Source organism: Cygnus olor, chromosome 2 (assembly GCF_009769625.2).
Source record: "Cygnus olor isolate bCygOlo1 chromosome 2, bCygOlo1.pri.v2, whole genome shotgun sequence".
Classification (NCBI taxonomy): Eukaryota; Metazoa; Chordata; class Aves; order Anseriformes; family Anatidae; genus Cygnus; species Cygnus olor.
The window spans coordinates 6,546,558-6,571,453 of NC_049170.1; the positions used below are offsets into that span (position 1 = coordinate 6,546,558).

At 47.2% G+C, this 24,896-nt stretch overlaps 1 protein-coding gene across 2 annotated transcripts in view; it reads right to left on the bottom strand.

The window, feature by feature from the left end:
• ACVR2B (activin A receptor type 2B) overlaps positions 1–24,896 on the bottom strand; it is a 92,898-nt gene that overhangs the window by 17,750 nt on the left and 50,252 nt on the right. For both annotated transcript variants that reach the window (XM_040548886.1, XM_040548885.1), the window contains exon 2: positions 2,635–2,842. In XM_040548886.1, coding sequence (XP_040404820.1) covers positions 2,635–2,842 — 208 coding nt within the window. The remainder of the gene's footprint in view (positions 1–2,634; positions 2,843–24,896) is intronic.

Here is a 24,896-nt window from a genome sequence, read left to right on the forward strand (position 1 = left end):
ATGGAAAGGGCTCTCTTAAATCGTCATGCAGGGTAGTTGTCAGGACTTTATTCCTTTCAGGGGAAAAAAAAAAGGCAGCTTTAGCTGAAATGCCTCACGCCAGGCCTCAGCTGGGAAGCACTTGGTTGGTTTGGGGGCCTTTTTCTTTTTCAACTTCAAAGAAAGCAGCTATTTGAGTTATTCAAATGGACACAGATATTTCAACAAGTTAAGCAATGCTTCCAGATGCTTTTCCTTGAAATCAGATAACAAGCCATTTGGATTTAAAAGCATCGGTATTGGAGTCTTCAATAGCAAACACATCCTTTGCTAAATCTGTTGGTTAAGAAATCAAGCTAATGAGTGAAAACAGCCTGCTCCACATCTGCAATTCATTATCCCTGTCTTTCAGTTGGTGCGCGCTCAGGGCAGCCATCCAGGTACATCTGACATGTTATACTTCGCAAATATTAAAAATGATATAGTGGGAGAGAATGACACATTTTTCTATGGCAGCAAGAGCACATTTCGAGGCAGTTCACGTGCTCTTCAAGGGAATGTGAGCACGACCTCTCCGGTGGGGCTGTGTAAATAAACAAATAGCACCCGGTTGATTTTTAACCAGTCCCCTTCCTCTACAGCCTTCAATGCACATGTGCCACGTTCTGGTTTCCTTAATATAAAGAGCAGAGGAAGGAGCCCTCATCCTCAGCATCCCGACTGTTGCTGTCCTGCAGTTGTCACCTTCCTGTGACACAGTTACATGCCTGTCTTGTAACACCAAGTGCTGCTGATGTGCTGAGCCCAGAGATGCTGCAGGAGGGCCCAGCAGGGCCATGTCCTGCATGCAGGGGACACTGCAGGGAGCTCCAGGTGCATCGCCCAAGGAGCTCAGCACCCAGGAGCTCAGCATCCTGCACAAAGGTGCCGCAGATGGAGAAGGCAAGGGCAACAATACAGCACCGCTGATTGCAAAAATCATCTTTTAAGCTGTTTTTGCCATCGTGGGATGCGACGCTACCTGCATGAAAGACTGAAGAGGGCACTCAAGGGAAAAAAAAAAAAGACTCGATTTAAACAGTCCTTATTTAATTAAAGCTAACCTTTATTTCAAATGCTGCTTTCAACACTTGCAGTGTTTGCTAATTCTCAGAACATCTTTTAGCTCTGCCCTGAACTGCGACTTTGAAGAATCGGGCTGCAGGATAATGGATGCTCAACCCCAGGGCTGAGAAAAGGCTTGTGAGGAGCCCTGGAAACTTTTAACCATTGTAACGGAGCAACACGTTATGACAAAGATTAAGAAGCACTACATCCCTGCACGGAGACTCTCAGTGACAATACAAGTGTCACTGCGTACGAGAGCAGGCACTGAAAGGAGAAATCTGTTTACAGTAAACACTTCTGCTTGGAAGTAGGGAACTGGAGTGACCTTCTGTTCTCAGAAGGATTGGCATTAAAAAGACTAATGGGCCAAGAAGGATTGATTTATCAGTTAAAAATAAAAAGTTAATTTTACACAGAGCCCAACCATGCAACTGGCAAGGGAATAGGTGTGGTAGGAAAGCAAGCCTAGCGCTAATAAGAGAAGGAAGATGAGGAACTAACTCACAGCTGGGATGTGCCAAGACAATAGGCACAAAACCAGGGACACCGTGCAATGACTAAGGAAAACTTCCAGCCATCGGACAAAGCTGGTCCCAGCTAAAGCCCACAGCTTAGGACCTGGTGTCCTAAAACCTTTGGAATCAGAAGCTACAAAAATGATGCTGTGATTGCACGAAGGTGACAGCAGCTTATGCTGGTGTGATACCGAGGGAAATCCTTGAATTTTGTATTCTGATACTGCTTATTGATAGGGCTGGGCTTTGTTTGGTTGGTGCTTGTTGTTTTGTTCTCGCTTTTAACAGAAACGCTGCCTGAGCTCAGAACTACTGAGCATTGTCCTTTTGAACCGGGAAACTTCAGAGGGCTGTATTCTTTAGCTGGAGTTATTTTCCCCTCTGTAGAATTGCATTAAGGGAAATGAGAAAAGACTAGCTTATTCTCCCAGCTATTTAATGAGGCCGGAGCCTTCGTACTACAAAGCTGCTCTGCTTTTCAGCTCGCTACAGGCAGCAACACGCAAACATGAGCTTTACTTTTGCTGTCCCACTCTTTCTCCCAGCCCATCTCTTCGCTCAGCCGAAGAACAGTCAAACTTTTTGCAACATCACAAATGCCAGAATATCTCAACCTCTAAACACCCCCAGATATCTGTTTTTTCTTTTTTTTTTTTTTTTTTTTTTTTTCTAGAGAGCTCCAAATGATTCCAAGTTTTCCTTTGTATCGCCAAATGCTCTTGGAAGAACATATTGCTCTTCGTTTGATGGTACAGGACACGTTTTTCAAAGCATGCCAGAATTATCAAAGCTTTGCTAAGGGAAAGGAGAAAAAAACACCACACAACAAAAAAACTTAAAGTGCATTTTGCAGCCTCTATTTAGAAACTAAAGTGACAATTTTGAGAGCTGCATTAGCAACAGAGGTAATTACTGGGGATGAATGGGCCAATTGACTTGGACTTGCTTTCTTTTCCTTGATGCAGAAATCACAAGCTTTTGCGCTTAGAGGAACAATTAAACCTGCCTTCAGAGCAACCGGTTAGGCTTTTACCTGTCGTAACAGTTGAAGTCGTCTAACCAGCAGCCTTTCTTCACCAGCTCGATAGAGCCCGAGTTGTTTCTCCAGGAGGCGTAGCAGTGGAGCCGCTTGTCCTTCTCCCCCTCGCAGCGCTCCACGCCACTCTGGTTGGTCTTCTCCAGCTCCCAGTTGGCGTTGTAGTAAATGCATTCCCTCGTCTCCGCCTCCCCGTGGCCTGGTCCTGCAGCAAAAGTCAAAGCCCAACCACGTTCAAGCAAAATCATTCACAGATCTCAGGAGGCGCATCTCCACGGGGCTTTGGTTTGGGTGACGCACGCGTTGGTATCGAACTATGCTTGTCATAGACACGAGCTTCAGCACGGCGTGTTCTCCTTTGCCAATTTGAGGTGGAGAGCAGAGATCAGCTTGGCCTCGGCTCACACCAGGAGCCTGTGGTGAAGTCAAGAGCCCAGCACAGGCCCCCCAGGTCCCCTCTGGCCAGTGCCTCAACCACAGGTCCCTAGCACAGGGAGGCACACAGCAACCCATGCCCAGTTTTTTTTAACCACAGAAGGCCTGTTTAGGAAAGAGAACCTCCTAGGGTGCTGCTTGCCACGTGCAGGGCTGTCACACAAGGTAGTTACAGCCTCCCTCTCCACCACTATTTCAGGAAACACCATGTAAAAATAAAGGGTTTATTATGCGGGTAGGACATAACTGGAAATAGAGAATATTCATCCTGCAGAGGAGGGCCAGACCGATACCAAGTCCTCACTTAGATCCCATTTCAGGCTTATTTCGCTAAGCCTCCTCATGCTAAATGCCATGTATTTATTTCATGCCGCCTCTCCACCCGAGCAAGACCCTCAGCAAAAGCAACTCCATTCCCCGAACAACTTTGGTCACCCCACATAGACCTCTGGCCACCACAAACCAAGGGCTCTCTATGGAGAGCCTGTCTTTTTACTACATCACAACCTTGTATCAAAGAACCAAGGAGTTCTTGCAGCCCCTAAAGTGAAGCAATTCCTCCATGGCCATCAGACCGCACAGCAGAAACACAATTATAGATACATCAGTTTAAAAAAGGAGTTAAGCAAGGACATGGTGATATCCACACATGACACGTTTTGTCTTAAACGTTAGAAATCCTCTCTTCATTTGGAAATACTCTGCATCACAGCATTTTGATGATTTGTTTAAAATGAGAGGAAAGAAGGAAACCAAACACACGAGACGTGAGCAGATAGCCAGAAATAGCACCATGAAGTGCGTGGCTTTCTGAATCCTGAGATGTTCTGCAGCCATCTGCCCTTGGGATCACCCAACCAAGGCAAGGTCAGACCAGGCTGTTACACTGATGGATCGCAATCACAAAAAAAAATGTAGGTATCCCAATAAACTGTGCGGACAATTGGGTAAAAAACACAAATGGGTCCCACAGGATGGTGAAATGAAAGTGCTGTGCTCCCAGAATAGCCAGAGCTTTGCAAAACACTGAACTACGCTTCTGGCAGGAAAATTTTGCAGTGTTTTTACGACTCTGCCTTCTCCCAAGGCCGTGTGTGCAACTTTTAATGTTGGGTTTAAGGCGGTCAGGGCCACGTCTGGATGATCTAAATGCAACTTCATCTGTGATTCCTGCTCCACAAGGCAAAGCAGCCACTTCTGAAAGGTCTCTAAAAGGTGATTCAATTCAGCTTTCAGGAGACACGGAGCAGTGAGTGGTTTACAGCTGGCAGAGAAAACACCCAGCCAGGCACAGACATCAGCTCCTGACCTTGGACACTCTTTGTCACATCGCACTTACCCCATCTGAACACCCATCCACCACCAACATAAGCACACTCACCACCCTGAGCTGGAGAAGGCAGCACTGCTCCCACCCGAAAAGCTGAAGTGTGAAGATTGAAGGACTGGTCCCATGTGAACAAGGAGGGAGCCTGAACTACCTTCCCACAGCCTGCAGCTCCTGAAGCCCCCACATCTCCAGACTGTCACCAGCATCAGCTTCCAGTTTTGCAGTGCACAGTGCACTCAGGAGACGGCACCTGAGCTGGAGATGGCAACCAAGCTATTGATGCAGCCTTCTGCTGGCCACAGGCAGCAGGTAAGGAGTGCACAGCGTCACAGCACCCTGCAGCTTGGAGAAGATCTTCGAGATCATCAAGTCCAACCATCAACCTGACCTACCGAGTCCCGACACCAAACCACATCCCTTAGTGCCACGTCCACGTCTCTTAACACCTCCAGGGATGGGGACTGCACCACCTCCCTGGGCAGCCCGTTCCAGTGCCTAACCACCCTTTCCATCAAGAAATTCTTCCTAATGTCCAATCTAAACCTCTCCTGGTGCAATTTGAGACCGTTTCCTCGCGTCCTATCACTTGTCACCCGAGAAAAGATGACTTGGTACAGAGCAGAAGTGTGACTACGAGAAATGTGACCACAAGAAGACTGACCACAAGAAGTGTGACCACGGTCGCTGCGTGGGCTGGGGGTGATGTGCCCAGCCTGCTCCCGGTACTGACACACCTGACCTCAGCGATGGGTAATTCTTGTGGTACGGAGCAAACCCATCGGACTAGGAAGATCTCTTTGCATTTTGAAGAGGTGTTCGATTCTTCAATAACTCTTTTTTGGGAAGAATGTTTCATCTGCATCATGGGAGAGACTGGAAGGGAGGAGGGGTACAAGCAAGTCATAAAGCTGACTTCAGGAACTGGAAATTACATTCAAAGCACACACGAACAAGAGCTCAATTTCAATAGCACCTGCAGGTTTTATCGGCACTTGCAAAGCTCCATCTGAGTTTTCCTCTGACAAGTTGCTTACTATAATAAAAACAACCTACCAATATCCCTCAACACGGAACAGTGTCAATATTGACACTCCTTGTTAAAGCCTTGATACTTGTTCTGCCGCTACTTATGCTGTGCTTTGTTAGGGCAGATTAAGTGTTTTTGCTAAATAAGAGTTAAATCAGTAGGAAAGTGGGGGAGCATCGCCTCGTGTGCAGAGGGGTTGATGTCTTTTTATTTATAAAGGAATGAGTAAATATCTTAGCATCATTGTAATACTTAACATGGCTTCCAGCTGATACTCACTGTTACCTTCTGGTCCATTCCTCGAATCCCATTTTGTAATATCTTTCCCATCAGCCCAACCCAAATCCTGCTTCTGCACTAGACGGAAATTTCCTCTCCCTCCCCCAACCAAATCTCCCAGAAAGGAGGAGATTTAATGAACCATTTGGCTGGGAAGAAGCCCCAAAATCTAATCCCAGCTCAGCTACCGCTGTCTGTAACCTCAAGCAATATTGGGCAGCCTCTGCTTTCTCCACCTGCGCCGAGGGCCGATACAATGCACAAAGCTGTGGGGAGATTTGAGGTTTCCGCTGTGCTTTGAAAAGAGAAACTTCAGCCTGCTAAATCCTGAGCTCAGCCCAGGCTCCCTTCCCCCAAGACAGTTGTCTTTTCTGGAACAAGTTTCAGATTAAGAGTACGATCTGCTTGCAAACACGCAAAGCGAACTCTGCAAACAGCAACCGCGCCAAGAAAACGGCCTTTCGCAGTTTTTTCCCCCTATCAAAGTTGAACAAAAGCACGTACAAAGTTTGGGATAGATGACTAAATACATGTACGTTTCCCTTAACACCGCTCTTAAGGATGCTCACCTTCAGGAGACACTTTAAAAATCCCGTGTGTTTGCTACCTGCTTTCAGATCTTCTTAAAAAGCCCCTTGGTGAGCATCCCCAGCCTGCTGGGTGCCCGGAGCTGCAGGAAACCCTTCTGCTTGTGCCCGAGAAGGTCTCAGCATGAAGGACACAGCTCCAGGAGTGGCTGTTGATGTGCCCGCTGCTTCAGCTCATCAGGAAACCCTCCCACCTTGCTCTGGGATGGATCAGGCAGAGAGCAAACTTTGCAGCTGGCTGCCTTATCTGCATTCGCTGTGTTAAAACCCCCTTGCAATGGAGGGAGAGAAGGGTTAAAAATGGGTTTTGTCCCTTGGAGGGGGAGTAAGAGGAGGAAACCTCTGCTCCTGCTTCTTCAAGGCATGAAGGTCTTGCTGCCTCCTGTTTCCCCCTTCCATCACGGACACATACCCAGTTCCCCAAATCCCCATGAGGTCTGCAAGAAATGCCAGGCTGGAAGCTGCTGCGGGTGGGAGAGGTGCAGCTGAGCCGTGCCCCGCTGCTTGCTTCAAGCTGCAAGAATCAGAGGGTTTGGGCCCAAAACGGGCAAGGGAAGCACTCTTCTCCTTCCACCCGTGCACACCTGATGCAACAAGGCTTGGCTTGGAACACGGGCTTCTCTTTGTGCACAGCAGCACCGACTGGTTTTAACACCACAACCTACAAACACCCATGCAGTGAATAAAATCTCAAGTCCTGCTTGAAATCGAAGAATAACGAAGAATTAAGGCTTTGCACCAGCGGCTTAGTTTCTGGCACCCTGCTGCACCAAGCTGGAGCTTCGGGGACGATGCAGCACGGCTTCTCCCCAGCCTTCCTCGAACAGAAGCCACACACAAACATCCTCAAAGCACCACCCAGCCCAAACAACACCCAGCACCCCAACACTACGAGGACAGAGGGAGCCCACCCACCAGCACTCAAATTCAGCCGAAAAGCTGTCATCAGCCTGATTCCCTCAGGCGGATTTTCTGCTCCAAATGAGCGGAGCATCACCAGGGTTTTGCCGAGCAAGGCCCCCAGCATCCATCTGAGGCAGGTAATGATGGAAGAGGAGCCGAGGCACCGTGCGACGCGGGAGGACCACTCCTGCACCTGGGAGCCGCCAGGCGCACGGGGAGCTCATTAAACAGGGTCCTCCCGACCCGCAGGACCTCAGCCTTGGGACCTTGATGTTGATCTGAGACTCAGGCTCTGCTCTCCTCATTTGGAGCGGCCGACAGATCAACGGGGCTGTGTCATTATCCGACAGCCGCTAAATTATAGCCAGGATCCTGTGCAGCAGCGCCGGGTCTAGGTGTTAGCAGTTGCTGGGCTCCTAACTCATAATTAGATACACAGGGAATATCTTCCCCAAGGCTGAAGGCTGCTATAAATTTCAGCTCCTTATCTCTGCCTGCCCCCTTTTTAAAACCTAAAATGAAAGTATATACGAGAAGATGGGATGTGTCAAAATAGTCTGCATAAACACGGAGTGATTTCCCAGACAGTCTGTTTGCCTAACTGTCAAAACCACCGGGCTTTATACATGAAACTGTGTATGCAACTGAAGTTATTTGCAAACACTTAGTTATGTCCCTATATAGCTATTTGTACATGTAATTTTATAATATAAAATGACAGAGATTGTACACCGAATTGGGGTAATTGCCCTCTAATTTGGAGGGTAATTGCATGTAGCAATTAAGCAACTGCGGATGCATTCTTGCATGTGTGATTATGAAAGTCGGGCCCTTTGTTTGAGGTTTGGTTTTGTTTCCAAGAGCTATCCCTCAACCCACGGCACGGTTTGGTTAGGCTGGGGACTGTGAGGCTGCTGGGCGCTCACCTGGCCGCACAGCATCCTCCGGGGTGAGCCACTGCAGCGCGGGCACACGCACGCCCCTTGCCCTTGCTCAGCACCCATGGGGATGCTCACCCAGCCACCAGGGCTGCCTTTTGGCACAGGGACATCATTTGGTTGGGGAAACAACGACATGAGCAGGCGTAGAGCACACCAGGAGGCATCGGGTGCGGGAGGGAAAGGCAACGAAATAGGGCTGCTGCCCCCAGCTCTCCCTGCCCCAGACACCAGCCCTAAAGTTTCACGCAAGTCTGGAATTTAAAGGAACTCCAGGTGTTGCTGCCAGCGTTTCAGATCACGAAACCAAGCCAGGAGAAGCTTGCAACTGGAAAAGTTTGGAAAACGTTGCTCTAGAGAGACCACCCAGTTGCATCTCTGCAGAGCCTATAACGAATCCACAATTAGTACGTGGTGCTCCAGCGCGTATTCCCCGAGCGCAGTGATTTCATTCCTGCCGTCCTTAAATAATAGGTCTAAATACGTTTTTAGGCAAAGCATCAAACCAGCGATGACATCTGTGGTTAAGTACGTAACCGTGCGTGAGGATTTAAAGACTCGCTGCTCGTATCCCCCGCTCTTTCACCAAAGCTTTGACACGGCGAGGCCCCACGTACCAGAAACAAGCCAAAATTTCGCTGTGCCCCTGGGGACCCCGGGGCTGGCAGCCCAGTCCCGTGCCCACGGACACCCAGGCGCAAGCCCCAGGCTCAGCCCTTCCAGGCAGCTGGGTGTGGGAGATCCTCCAGGGCAGCGCCTTGGCTAATTAAAAATCCTGGTAAAAAATCAACTATTTCAAAACGTTTTGGCTCTTGAGCTGGCTCAGGTAAAAGCAGCCCGTGCAGCACTGAGAACATAACGCCAAGGGAGGATATTACTTTGAATTCTGTTTTCTGTCAATAGATTTGGCATATCCCACGATAAAAGAGCTTCAAGTTTTCTAGTCAATCAATGGCTGTTAATCTATTATCTCAGCATCTATTGCCATGGTAACCTGCAATGATGCCATTGACAACCAGTCTCAAAAGGACAGGAGGCTTTAAGTCATTTTCTTTTAAAATTAAAAAAGGAACTTTTAATATTAAGAAATACATCCTCCCTGCTCACCAGGGATGACAACTCAGGGCTTCTATATTCACACCATGACTCACGCTTCACAGCTTCCACGGACATCTGTGTAGCAATCCCCTCCCCGTATATCTCATTTTTAACTTGGGCTTAAGTCTGTTAAAAGATAACAAGGAAATTATTTAAAAGAATTAGATCTTTACTACAATTTCCCCCCAAACTGCTAGTTAAACCTGTTTTGTAAAATAGAAGGAGCACGCTTTAAGTCATTACCACCGACCGGGGGAAAGGATGCAATAAAGATTTAATCCCTCTGAATGATTTCCCTGGCATTTTAAGTCAAATAGGGTGGGTAGAAAAAGGACTCAGTGAAATACGGAGCGCGCACGCACACATGCGTGGCCGGTGAGATTAATCTCTTGGCCCAAAGGGGAGGATCGGGCAGAAAAAGGCTTCGTAAATCATTTCTCCGGCCAGGCAGAGGGATCCAAGGAGGTTTGGCCAGGTCAGCGGCTGGACTGGCGTGCAGCAGGACAGAAACGTTGCCAGCAGTTAATCAATTTTTGGAAGCAGTGCATTTTTTTTTTTTTTAACTTGAACTCAGCTGGTCGTTCCTATATTTTATCTAAAGAAGAGATCATTTTAGTTAGCCATTAGAAAAATCCTATTTTGTACCATTTCGGTTAAGGACAAAGCCAAAATGTAATTAGATTTCTCCCTTTGCATTGCTAACTGTTTCTGTCTCCCCAAAAAAGGTTTTAGTTCTTTAATAAAGCCATCAGGGAGATCAATCAGAAGCATTTAATGCCATGGTGCTTCTGCAGTTCATGTTTAAATGCACTCGGGGTCACAAACGAGGCAATTTGGACAGCAGCGCTCAAACTGGATTAGTAATAACACACAAAAAGGCCCAATTTCTTTTCTCTTTTTTCCTTTTTTTTTTTTTTTTAACATAGACACGCACACACTCCTCCACTGCCCACAGGAGGATAAAAACAAAATGAAGCCAGCCTCAACCAACGTGACGCTACACACCAAAAACCGGCCCTGCACACGGGCTGAGCTGCTCGGCCCCAATGTGTCACCTCCCCGAAGGACACCTGCATGTCCAGGACCATTGCCACAAGTCTACCAGGAAAATGCCAAGCCTATCTCCACTGACTCCTTTGCACCACCAGTCTTAAGGATATGTCTTTCTTGCTATAGGATTTCCATAAATGAGAGGTCGCTTTTTCCCCTGATCTGTGAATTTTTGAACAAGCATATCGTTTTTTCGGTATTTTTTTTCTTAAATTCAAGATGCACATTTGTAAAAGCATTAAGCAGACAATTTATTTGCCTTTGGGTAGCAACAACTACTCTCTGGCATGAAAAAGGACCCTCTTGGGATATACGTTGTGCAAATAACCTACCGAGAAGGTTGTGTCAACCCCCAAACTTTGCAACCTTGGCGAGAAAATATTAGAATTTAATGACAAGATAAAGATATTTCCAACTACGCTCCTAAAAATCAAATAGAGGGCAGATTTTGACCAGATGCCACAAATCACTAAGTAAAATATGCAGCAAATTCTGAAATGACATTTAAAACAAAATCGTTTGTTCTCTCCCATTCTCCTCGGGAGACAGCATGAGGTCTCAAAAGAGCATGGGAGGAGGAAGTGAAATCATGTTACGTTCATAAATATTTTCTCCCTGCATGCCGAAGTTTTGAAAAGCATTCAAAGCAAGCCTACAAAACCAATTTCCTTCAAGGCAAAGGGATGAGGATACAGGAGCATCTCCTTGTGGAGTGCAGAGACTTGAAGAAGAGCGATAGCCATGTGGTGATACCTTTCCCAGCCATTTCACATGTGCCTACTCCATCCCACCACCTTCATCCTCCCATGCTGCTGTCACCTGCAGAAAAGCCCTTTCAGAGCTCCTTATTTCTCAGGTCTTCTCTAGGCAGAGCCTCATGTGTCTAACACACCATGCACACCTAAAATTATGGCGAAACAGCGCCCCGGTAAGCCACCGAGAGTTTTGGTACCCAAATAGCAGCACCTCGATTCATAATCTACACGTGGTCCTCTGAGATTTATCAGCAGGGACATTTCAAATATGCTTTAAAATGTGCTGAGTCTACTAAGATTGGGCCCCAAGTGCTTTTCTATTGATTCTGCTTGACATTTCCAAATACCACAATTCCAAATTTAATTCACTGGTAATTGGAAAAACTGTAATGCATGTAAATGGACAAGAAGATGTTGGAAGTCCAAAAGGTCAAGCATCAGGAAAGCATGCCCCCAAGAACTAAATGATGTTTGTTTGTCTTCTTGTCACCCTCTTCCACTTGAACGATCAAAACTTGGAGTTGGGCGGTTTTCTCAGCAGGATGGAGGAAGAATGAAAATAAAACAGCACAATCTTTCTAAACTGCCAGGACAGGGTTCAAAATCACTATTTTAAACTCCATCAGTGACCGAAATCCAAATGTACCCTAGAGAGGACTCACTTTATCAGCAGATTACACAAGTGAGTGGTAGACTCATGGAAGAATTAATCTCGTAACTCTTTGTCACTAGAAGATTCTCTCTGTCTGGAAATCTGGTTTGTAAGGTCACCCCCCTGCTCCTCCATGGCTTTACAGGTATTTAGCTTCTCCTTGCCAGCCAGGTGAAGAGAAGGCATGGGAAAATTAAAAATTTTACCAGATCTCCCCCTTTCCAATGTATGAGGACCAACCTCCATTCTAGCCTGATGATGAACATTTGTTGGCTGATCCAGAGCCTCCACTTTATCCCCTAGACAAAAACCAACTCCTGCACAAGGGGCTTCAGCAAGAGGAAACATTGTGGGATCGCACAGGGGATGCTCTTTATGTAGAGGCCTGAGTCACAGCAAAGCCCACAGTTCCCAGCCTGCTTAGATTTGCATGGTCAATGTTTTGATGGGTTATAAGCCCTTTTGGGCAAAGACTCATATTATACGAAATACAGAATGACAAAATCCCCATATTTCAATATGTACTAAAGAATAAAATGTGTAAGTTTTAGCCGCTGGTCCTACCTGCAACCACCAGTGCGTGAGCGATCACTGATGCTCTGATGCCCTGGTACATTTAAGCTCAAAAGGTAAGAATACAACCCAAGCACAGCGCACAAACAAGCACTAGCACGATTTATAATTTATATAATTTATAACTGATAAAGGACAAACACACATTACCACATCCTAGCCAGAGTTTCCCCAGTTCAGCCCACAGCATTATGTATGAAAATAGGTGATAACTCCTTGAAGCAAGCAACATTTATTACATTACTTAAATCATTCTACTTTTGGAAAAAAAAAAAAAAAAAAAGCCCAAGGAAACAAACAAACAAAAACAAACCCACAAATATGCTGACTTTCGAATGCCTTTTTTCCAGCATACACTGGTATTTCAAGAGTTAACAGGCCTCAGCCAAAGACTGAGAAGGAGGCTGAACCTAGGGAGAAAGAAAAGGGAGGCAGGAAGAAAAGCAACTCTCTAGCCTTTGCAATCACACACTAGCCTTAAGCCCTCCAAAAGGAAGTAAAGACATTCCTAAAATTCTTCACAGGATGAGAAGCAAGTTGTCAGCTGAATCAGAAGTCCATTTCTCCAGTCTTTATGCTCCTAATGGCAAATCCCACACGAGCAATTTCAAAAGCCTCCTTTACAATGGAGTATCTCCCAAGTGACTACAGCACATCTAGGACTTGTCTCTTGTTTACAGAAATATACCTTTCTCCTTTGGGCCTATTGAAAAAAGCAACCATCAAATGACCTGAGGAAGGAATGCAGCACAATCCAATAGCATCATGCAATTTCCAGTGATTGTTTCTGTTACAATAATGAAAGGCACAAAAGAAACGGCTGGATAACTACAGCGAGTCTCTAAAGACAAGTTATACAAGAGATGCTGAAGAGTTATTATGTAAAGAGACAAAAAAAAAATGAAATCACCTTATTAGCTTTTATCTTGATTACATGCAGTCACCAGCATTTGGATTGCACTTTGAAATAAATGTGTTTGAGCAGAGCTGTCCTAAAGAGCTGAAACTCTGCCTGTTCCAGAGGTGGAAAACATCAAAATAATTGTGTGCTCTTGGGCAGGTATTCTCCTTCCTGGTCTTTTACAGTGTTTTCAGGCCATAAGGAAGACTGAAACACTTTGGACCACTTTGGCATAGAAGCATTTACCTTCCATCCATGTCCAAGCTTTCTGGATGACAGGAGCTCAACAATTCCACCCCAGAAACTGCATGCATCCCCCTCCTGTTCAATTTTCTATTTAGATGCCCATTCCCATGGTGACTAAGCTCCAATATTACATAAAATGATATTAAATAATATTCTAGGATTCAGCAGTGTACTCCTAGATGACTTCCAAACCACAGATAGGTTTGGGAACCTCCACAAGCCCCATTTCTGAAGCTGCTCCCATATATTCAGGTGCTGACATATGAGAACAAGGAGATGGAGGAGCTCTTGCCTGGGCACTTTCAGGAACACCACGAGTATTTGGAGGGATTTATCACTGGAAATGTAATGAGAACCCAGGTGGTGGAGGCAGATGAGTTGCTGAAAGGAAAACAACAGTATATGGTTGGCAGCCTTGATGACACAACTGTTGCAGTGACAAGAGAAGGTTTTATCCCTGGTGATTCACATCATGTTGAGTGCTACTGGCACTGCTCTGCTGCCAAAGTCACCGTCCTGTTTCCACCACAAGTCACCCCTGACTTGCCATGCCTTGGTTTCCCCGTACATAAATAGGATGATCAACAGGCATCAATGTGCGAAGCACTACGTGAGAGCGGGCTGCATTTCTAAGCTATCATTTTATGCAGATATCTTCCCTCTACTGACCCGAATACTCAGCGGAGAGACCTTTCCTGATTTCAGAGAGCAGGTCATACCCAACCTTGACAGAGCAGACCGCTTCAGCCTGGAGATATTTTACATTTTTTTCCCTCTCACTCCTCCGGATTTCACTAAGAGGGCAACCAAGGATCAGTTCACCCTTGTTTAAAACACCCTGCAAAAATCAGGCAAATGCTCCCTCCGTACCCTGCAATATGTTCATTTTAGGCTGCAGACAAACCCTTTCCCTTCTCCTCAAGAGCTTCATCAGCAAGGTGCAATAATCATTTGTTTACCTCCGCATGCATGCGTTGTAAGACGAGAAAGGTGCCTGCAGGAACAGGCTCACGGAGGTCTGGCAGCCACACAGAGATGAGTAAACTGCAATCCTGAACACATCTTCTCACTGCCTCCCCACGCTTACATACACTCGGGGGGACAGGCGTGCAAACTACTCCCATCTGTCTAATAAAAAGGTGCAGTATGAGACATTGCTGCACACTCCTGGTAATCAGCGGGAGCAGAAATGGAAGACGTACCAGCAATAAACTCCGTTTTTACTCTAAATAAAATAAAACAAAAGAATACCAAGGCAACGTGAAAAGTTTCCCCGTGACGGCAGCCGGTGGAGCAATAAAACCAGTCGGCTACCCACTAGGGTTGAACATAGGGCTTTTCAGCCAGTTTTCATGAACTTTGGTAACGCGTGGCAGCTGTCCAAGAAGAGCAAACAAAGCTTTAGATAACTTTTTGGAGGGTGTAGGCCTGTCCATCTGCTTCACACGGACAAGCAGGTGAATGCACCTGCCCCAGGCAGACCACCTCTGACCACAAGGATGGAGAGCTCTCCACCTTTTATCTTTATTTTTAAGGTCAGAGTAAACATAGGACTATGGGAGTGTTTCAGCCCGCTGCTACATGTGGACATCTCCCATGGGCATCCACCACATTTCAAACTTTCCAATATAAATACTCCAGTATGGGATTTATGTTCTTTAATATAATAACCCCAGCAAAACATAATCTGTTATTATGTTATTATCCTAGGGCTTCTTGTGAGCGCAAAGACGCGCGCTCTTCTTAATGCTGAACTAAGACTGGAGGATAATATCTCTGATTGATCTCCTCCATCTCAGGGATGGCCCCAGCTTTGTAAGGGTGAAGCCACCGACGATGCTACAATCAAAGCTGGTGGGATGCAGGTCCAAAGCAGGCCTGGAGGAGGTGGTTCCTCACACAAAGGGCAGGTGATGTGGGGAACCCTTCCTACAGGGTGCTCAATCACGTGTATTTGCTTGTCCTGACATTCTTCCCCAGGTGTCTTTTGGCAACAGCTGGGGACAGGACACCGGGCTGGGTGGGCTTCTGTTCTGGTCCACTCTGGCCAATGTACATTGGTCATACTTCATGTCCTCAAACCAAAAAACACCATTTAAAAATATTCTGAATTTACACCTGCCATTTAAAGAGGAAAGTATGGTCATTATTCACTAAGGACACATTATAAGTGACCTCTACACTGAAGCAGAGGAACCCGTCCGTGCCCACTCCACTGCATCCTGGGAGAAGACATGGTCCAAGAGTTTCAAAGGCAGTGGAGACGCTCATGCAGGGCAGCCAGACTCAGCTATCTTAAAATGATTCTCAAGGGGGATGAAAACAAGTTTTAAATGTCTCAGAGTAAGCACTACAAGCCACTACATAGTTTGAAAATCTAAGCCAAGAGAAGTCCCCACGGTGCTCTGTCCGAGCTGGCATCTTGCAACCACGTTTGAGCTTGGCATATCGAGGATTCAACATAGTGTCTTCCTTGCCATAAAATGTTGGGATAACTGATGGGGATTAGCTTTCTCACCCTGAAATCTGAATTTACAGTGGCGTTTCTGCTGGAAACAGTTGTACAAATTGCACTAAAAGCCAGGGCAGACCTAGCGACCTTGCAGCAGGAGCTGAAGCCCTGCTTCCAGCAGCCTTTTCTAGTGGGATGGGGACTACACGTTGGTTGTGCTGATATAAGCCACATGTCTAGTGAATATTCAACTCCTGTCCCCGTGCCACTGCTTTTTTGGAAGGAGACAAGTAAGCTCCTTTGTTCTCAGAAGAGGACTAGTCCCGTCTTTAGGCTACAGTCTCAGGCGTGCATGGAAGCAGGTCGGAAGCAAAGCCCCACGCACCCATGTGAGAAGAAGAAACAAAACACACGCACACAAGTTCCCGACAGCAGAGTCATTCACGAAGTAAAAATAACGTGTGCATCCGTTTACATGGTACATTTGTACAATTACAATTCCAAAAAGCAAAAAAGTGTTAGGAAATGTTTTTGAAGACAGCCAGGAACGTTTTGCAAGGATCGCTGACTCAAACCCTTGATCCGGCTGTTTAGCTGATGACTGGAAATCAGCCCTGGCTGTGTTTATCCTTTAGACAAAGTCCAGCTAAAAATGCATCCAGGCTTAAATAATCTGTGTAACAATGACCTCAGAGCCCCAGATACAACATTGCATGATGTGCAGGTTTCCCAACAGCAGAAGGCATTGTCCGGGCTGATACCCAGCTCGCCCCTTCCGATGCGGGCTCTGCCAACACAGCGTTCTCGCCCGCACCACCACGACTGCTCTTGGATGTAACACGCCATTTCATTTCCATTTGCATTTCAGTATGGCCCCAAGGGCTTAACATACATCTGGTCCTCACTGCGTTAGTATCTTCTGAAGCGGCCATCGCCGGAACAAGGCGAGACAAAGGATGCCCACGCTCGGCCTCGCGCACTGCACTGGCGAGCGCAGCCTCCTGCATCCCCGTCCTGCGACGCCTCCTGGTTCACCTTGCAGCTCCCCATCCCAGCGCTGCTTTACTAACGGCAAAAAATATCCTCGTCCTGGTGTCATAGGTGGGGAGAACCGGAGCAGGAGGCACAGCTCCAAGCCCCAGAATCCAGACCAGCTATGAGCCAGCAGCGATATTTGACTCGTCAATGTCACAAGATCCCAAACTTCCCAAGTCCCAGTTGACAAAAGCTGAGCTTAAGACACTGTAATGCAGCTTGGGAACTGCAGCTCTTGCCTGCAGGCTCGTGGCTTTACACCCATCCCACGCTATAGCTGCCCCTGCACCTCCCCATGCAGCAGTGGTTTCGCGCACACTGTGAGCATCGCCTCCAGTAGGAGCCAAGGACTTCGTGTATTTGTAAGATGTTTTGCAGGAGCTCAGCAACACGGAGTGTAGCGCGCTTATCTCTCCATCTCTAAAATAAATATATAATATTCCAAGCAAGGACACATATCAAAGAGCACAGGATGCAGTGCAGTGACTCATGCAACCGGCAAAGTATAAAATTGGCTGCATGCATGCCCGCGTAGGGCATTCTCAGCTCTTCCTATAATTAGTCCTTCAGATGCTAGAGGGGAAAGTAACAAATTCAAAGAGGTTCCACTTCCCAATTATTCACATATTTCCAAATCAAATGGTTGTCTGTCAGAGAGCAACATGCCATTGCCCTAGGATATCAAAATGCAAACTGAAAAGTCTCTCCAGGAACAGGATTTGCTTTCATTACATTTATATCACCTAATTCATTTTAAGATTATATATAATTAGTCTCTCCCTCCGTTTCTTCACCCCCCCCAATTCAATATTCTCTGCTAAGCAATTTCAGAACACACCACACATGCCAATGGCCCTTCTTCTAAGCCTCTTGCCTTTCAAACAGTTTTAGTTTCTTTTTTTTAGCATTTTCTTTTTTTGCCTTTGAATTGTCAAACCTTTCGGGTGTGCACTAGCGAAAAGCTGCTTCCAAGGGATTTTATTTTATTTTGCTTGTTTAAGCAAACACCTCTGAGGAAGAACTTTTAGCTTCACTTTTCGTTTGCCTTCTGGCCTCCTGAAATCTCAGCCCGCCCTCCGTAATGCTCCAGAGCCAGTTCCCACCACCCTCAGACCAGCACACTGCCTTCACCTCAACATCTCCACTTTTCTTCAAATCCTCTCGTCTCCAGCAGCTTCAACATTACAGAAGCTCAGCCCAAATTCTTCGTAAAGCCGCATGTGTGCATGTCCTCCGTGGTTTTGGCACAGAAGCAGGTACCTGCTGTCAAACTGGGGATGTGGGAGCTCCCGAAGGTTATGGGGCAGCATGGTCCCCACCCTTTCCTCGGTGCAGATGGGGTCTCACGCTGAGTTTCTCCTTCCCACCTTTGGTGGGGAGAGCTGATAGCAGAAGGGAGTGACCTGGTTGAGGCACAGTGTGCATTAAACCAAGCAGGTAAACCCGCTGCCAGGTTTGATATGAGATCCTACAATCAGAGTCACAGAATCACCTAGGTCGGAAAAGGCCTTCAAGATCACCAAGTCCAACCAGGAGCCTGACCTACTGATTGCCATCACTAAACCATGTCCTTAATGCCATGTCCACGGGTCTCTTAAATACCTCCAGGGATGGATGAAGCCACTATGCTTGGAGCTCTCTCCCATCCTGACCAATGCGCTATCACAGCAATGTTCCCAACAATGAGAAATTTTCTTGATCTAGAATGAAGTGGGCTCTGCATCCTGAACAAGGCTTTTGGCAAACACCTGAGGAGACTCCTGAGATGTTCAAGGTATTTCTGACCATTAGTACAAAGGACTATTTCAGGACTATTATTTTTTTTCTTTTTAACGGGGAAGGAAGAGACTCTTTCCCCATCAGGGAGAGAGCATTTGCTGCTCTTTCCAGCTGGGCTCCAGCCTTCTGCTGAGATTTCCTTGAATTCAGGGGAAAGTCACATTGATCACCAGTCGTTTTAGTGCAGATGATGTTGGGGCTAGATGTAAAGCAAGGATTTCTGTTGGATGTGTATTGTAGAGCATAGTATTGAAATAAGGAATACGCCTGGTGGGCCACCACCGCTGCCATGCCGCCATGCCCAGTTCTCAGTGAAACCACCCAGCTGGTTTTGCTAAGATAAAATGAGCTGTTCCCTTATGGCCAGATGTCACAGGGCTGTAAGGACTCCCAGTAACCTAGGATCCTGCAGGACTTCACTGCTGAGCTACCCCCACCAAGGACTTCAGCTGCAGCCCTGGTCCTGTCCTCCCTCTGCTCTTCCCTTCCACCTCCTCCAGTTCTGCTTGTTCCCCACCAGTGATGTCGAGATGGATGGACACCTGAAATCCTCCCCTTCCAGGGCAGGAAAGCCTGGGTAACTGCTCTCTTTTGCAGCAATGAAGGGGGTTGTGGTTTTGAGTGACCCAGGAAACAAACTTGTAGGGCTTCTTCCAACTTGCAGAAGCAATTTATACGAACACCCAAAAAGCCAAGGGAAGTTTCACCTCATTCCCACCACATCCAGAGCCAGCTCTGTGACCACTGCAGTGGGTGCTGGGATGGGTGCTGTTTAGTACCCAGGCTTTGAGCCACCCTACAGGGCTAAGAGGAAAATATTGTAGGTCTTAGATTGGGTAATTCCCAGCCTGGGTGTAGAAATAGCTGAAGTACACCATCACAACCCCCCCACGAGAAGGAAAAAAACAAGGGAAAGGGAAAAAGTGTAGTAATAAAAAAAAAATAAAAAAGGCACATTTTTTATTTTGAAAAGCAAAATGTGGCATCCTGCGTTGCTTCAAAGTTGGGGACACGGTAGCCAGAGGAGCCCCACAGCCGCACATGGCATTTCTGCTCCAGCAAGGCCAGAGTGCCTTGAGAGTTTTGCAGGCTGCTCGCCCTCAACTGGGAAGCAGAGGTGCTGTTATCCCTCCCTCCTGGTCCTCAGGCATGACTGACACATCACCTGCAAGGGATTTTCTACATCATGGGCTCCCTCTTCAAACTGCAGCCCACGACTGCTGGTTGCAATCGCTCGGTGCTTTGTGCACGCATGGGGCGATTGCAGCAGAGCCGTTCAGGCACGGTTCTCCCATATATCTGCTAGCAAACATGCTTATCCTGGAATAACATTTCTTTTTCCAATTTAGCCTCGTGGATATATCGCAATGACACAAAAACAGATTAAAAATTAATCTCTGCTCCAGATTAGAAATATCCACATTGGCGCAGCCATTTAGGAGTAGCTATTACACATTACATTTATATCGCATTTTATTTTCAACAGCACATCTGACCAAATCGTTAGCAGCCACTGCTTAAAAGCTGCAAAGCTCAAGAGCAGGAAAGCTAATGAATTCCTGCAAATAGTTTCTGTATGCAGGAACTGGTAACACTTTAAACTGGGTAGGCAAACACAGGGTGTGCTGAGCGAGAGTGTTACCACAGCAGTCCAAAGAGCATTTCCCAGCGCAGCATCCAGAGTTTCTGGCAACAACGCTTTCTGTCACATACGTGCTCGGGTTTCCCTTTCCAGAAAACAAAACCGAGGTGGGATGGGGAGAGGGGAAGCACTCGCAGGTCACTGCTGAGATGTGGGGCGGTGTGAAGCTCACTGCAGCGGTGGCACCGCAGCTCACGCAGCCAGGTCCCCGTGCAGCAGTGGTGCTCCCGCTGAGATGCATCGAGCACATCACTCGAGGCTACCTTGTATAGCTAGGACAAGCTAAATTACGGCCAGAGCTAATTAAGAACAAAGTACACAGCCCTTGGGCTTTTCCCCCCTCCCCCCCCCCCCCCCCCCCCCCCACCCCGAGTCTTCCCAACACTTCTAAGAGCGCTGTTTCCCTGGGTTAAGGCTCTCTTTGTGACTCACCCTGCCGCATTTCCAGGCATCACAACAAACCACACAGAACATTTCAGGTCACCAGCTTCAAGCGTGCAAGCACCCAACTGCACCCAGTGTTTTGGTGCTGGGAAAACCAGAAAGCTGCTTCCCAGAGCTTATCCGCGTGGGAAACCCCACTTCCAGCTCCAGGGATGCTGGCTGCAACTTTCTGGCATAAAAACAGAAGGTCCCTAAAGAAAAAAAAAAAAAAATGAAGCCCAAAAAGAAGGTGCCCAAGAGGCTTTGGATCAGGGTCTTTCACTTCTAGCCATTGTCACTATAGAGGGAAGACGGATGAAGAGCTGCTGTAGAACGGAGGTACGAAGCCTCCAGGAATCCCAGCTATCTGCTACACACAAAATATTGGTTTAAAGAGCAGCAGGCAGCCTGATCAAAGCATATGTGCAAGTCCTCCCAGACCCGAGCAGTTCCAGGAGGGGTTTCGCGAGGCCCTCGGCGGATATCTCCCCTTGCAGGGCTGAGTCAATACTGAGTGCTTTGGGGAAATCCCGCCTCGCAAACTATCTGCCTAAGGGACAGGGGGAACAGAGCGTGTCACAGCAGTGCTAGAAAGCAAGTGACTCTTTCTCGTGCATTTCAATGCACAGTAAAGCCCAACAAAGCTGCAATATGATTTCTGGGGCACAGCAGGAATCCCAAACTCAGTGCATCCTCAGTAGGAGATGAGGACTTGACATATTTTTTCACAGAAGTTCTATACAGCGGCCAGATGTGCCTCCCAGGTATCTTCTCCCCATGCATCTCTCCCATCTTCACCCCCATTTCCCTAAGGTGCAAGATTTCTACCTCCCGACCTTGTTTCCATTCCCCATTTACATATGCATGACACAACTTCTGCACGGTTCCTCTTGGAAGCACACCGCCTTGTTTGGCTGGAATAGCAGGAGAGCTTGAGCAGACGGTTTTCAACTCAAACGCCAGCGTGGATATTAGATTTCACCGCAGCCAGATTTCTTGGTCCCAATTCCTTCGGCAGAGCTTCGCCTCGGTAGCAGCCGCCCCTGCCACATCCCGGGTATCCCCGGCGGATTTGGAACCGATGCGCCGAGTATCATTTCTCTCCTCAGCCAACCGTGCTGTTTGCAGCTCTGCTGAATGCTAAGCGGCCTGAGGGGCTTAAGCAGACTGTTATCTTGGAAGGGATGTTAAGCCCGAAGAGCACCTCGCAGAAAAGAGTCAGGAATCCAAGGATACGGTCCCGCTGTCCACGCACTGCAGAGGGTTCAATTAGTGCATCACAGCTGCCTCGACAACCTCAACGTCTGCAAAATCTAAAGGCCGTCACAGTAAGCTGCTGGGTGACTCCTTTGGGCAGCTGAACGCTTCCCCGAATGGTCAGCCTGTGGCTGGGGATCAAGAAAAGTCTTCCAAGCACACAAACACACCACAAATTCTGCTCACGACAGCATCTCTCTAACTCAGGCTGACCAGGGGATGGAGTAAGTTTGGCAGGTTGAAGTTTAGCCCTGCTTCTAAAACATACTTATCAGAAAGAAAGTGAGAAATACGCATCCTGCCCTCCGAAGTGAAACATTCAGGGGATTAAGGCAGGTGGCTCAGGTAGAAACATGCTTCATTTCATCCCAGAGCACCTCTTCCAGCTGGCCTCATGCAGTGCCACAGTTACCCCAGCCATGGGGGCATGGTGTGGTCACGAACTAGGTGCCAACCAGGCTGAATTATGAAGGAGGGCAGTGCCACAGGTGGCTCCAGCAGAGCAGAAACATCCCTCCCTGGGGCACTGCTCATGAGCTGAAGGAGACCTAACCACAGCTTCGGTGCTTTCCACGTGGCTATTTCATGGGGTAGGGCTCATTCATCCTCTCTGCAGCCACCACTCCTGTGTCCCAAACCCAAACCATGTCCCACCTGCATGCGGGAGCAAGGTAAGAGAAAGGAACAGAAAGGTATGGGAGTAGATGAGCAATCTTCTTTTTTTTTTTTTTTCCCAACCAGAACAAACCGCCTCCATTATTAGCGATGGGTAAGGATGAGGATGCATTTACACCCTCACTCACACAACCGCTCCACTTCAAGAGGATGAGAGGTGCAGAGGGTGAGAGAGAGACACAGTCCTTGTGAAAGAGATACTGCCCTTGAAACGGTGGCTGCAGTGATGTGTGGCCACGAGACCTACCTGGAAGGACATCGGAACAGCAGGAGCCCAGGCACTACCACGCAGTGACACAACAGCATTTCCTAACGGGACACAGCCCAAACAAGGAGGCTGTCGATGTCTGTGAGTAACACCAGGCAGATCGTCATGGCAATTTAGACAGAAGCAAGCCCCAGTTTGCAGGATTTCTCCCCAAAGCAAAAAAAAATCTGCCAGGTTGCTGGCTGCTATGGATGCTCCAAAGCCAGACCCCGCTTTACCTCCGCCCTAATAAAAACCATACTCCTTTTTCATTAACATTAAAACATTCCTGACCACAAACGCCCGTTCTCAATTTCATTTATAGCATACTTAGATTGAGAGTCGCTGGCCAAACAAAAGCCATTAGTAGTCTAGTGCTCAGAGCGCTGGGAGGGCTGATCTCGCCGTATACTGTGAAATGCAGATAAATCATTCCCATATTTTAAATGCAATCTCCTTCACCTTTCACATTTTATTTTTTTATTTATTTAGCCGGAACTAAATGCCAGTGGCAGGTGCTGTTACAAATGGTATTTCACATTTGCCAGTCAATGGATGGATGCTGCGTTAGTTCGCCCCTCGTCACCAAAACTGAGTTTGGCCAACCTAGCCGTGCCAGGACGACATGCAGATACACCTCAGGACAAGTCACAAGCTCAGGGTATGCTATCTGGCAACATAAATCACCGAAACAAAAGATTTCTGCTGGTTTTTCCTTCTGCAAATACATTTCATCCTACTTTTTGTTGATTAAAAATGAGGCGGTGTCCATGTACAGTACCGGCTTTCACCAGAAGAGCCTCGTTCCTTGCCCACAAACAGCCCCAACACATTAGGTACCGTAGATTAAACTGCAGCGAGCATTAGAGAAATTAATGTAAAGGCAGCTCATATCCATAATAGGGGAAGAATAAGCCCGGATAGAAGCAGCACATCTGCTCCTAGCATCCTCAGTGTATCCTTCAAACAATGGAAAGAAAAGCCTAGAGAAGCACTGACCCTCGCTTCATTCAAAGAGTGCCCCTGCTCAATTCATGAAAGTTTGCCTTTCCTTTTCAAGTGAAAAGGCCAGAAGAATACTTGGGAAACCAAAAGATTGCTTGAAAAAAAAAAAAATCATTTTAACTGTAGGAGGCTTCAAACCATCAAACCCCATAAACTTTATTTAAAAGATTTACAGCAAAGTAGTGTGCTGGGAATTTCATTTTTTTTCCTTTTCTGGGTTTTTAGGGAGCAAAGCAAATACAGTGGGTTTTTTTTAATCAGTCCTTCCACAAAGAGATTTACGACACTAATGTGCTGAAGCATAAACTGATACAGTGACAAACCCCCTTTCTCCTTAAATGTGCTAATAAGGTTGATCCTTTCTCCAAAGCTTTGTTCTTGGGAGGTTTCTGCAATGAGTTCACGTCTTTCACCGGCACAGAGCCCTTCTCATGTGGAAATCATCGGGCTGAATGCATTCGCTGCCTCATCTGCCCCTCCGCATCAGGTCTCAATTGGGGTTGGGGTGGTGGTCGAATGACCGGCCAGCAATGGGGAAAAAAAAAAAAGAGAAAAAGAAAAAGAAAATGAGGGGGAAAAAAACAGGAGGGAAGGGTTATTTTTACAATGCAAAGTAAGGCGCTATTTAAAATGATCTGTCTGGGATGGGGAGCAGCTAGCACACGGCGTAGCCCTCCTCGTGTACAACTTCCCAGCGCCTTAGTGAGACAAACGAGGGGCGAATTTTCCATCTATCAGGGCAGCAATAACCCCACACCAGAGACTTAAGAAGACTAATGGAAACACTAAACTGAAATTACCTGCAGAGGTGAAAAGCCTTCGAGACTTCCCCTTCTCGCCCTGCACGATGGAGGCTTGCAGCACTAAACTCTTGCACTGACGGGGGTGGAGATGCTCCATCCTGCAGCCACGCAGGGGCAGCCCATCTCAGCACCCTCAGCCCATCTCAGCACCCTCAGAGGGTGCTGCT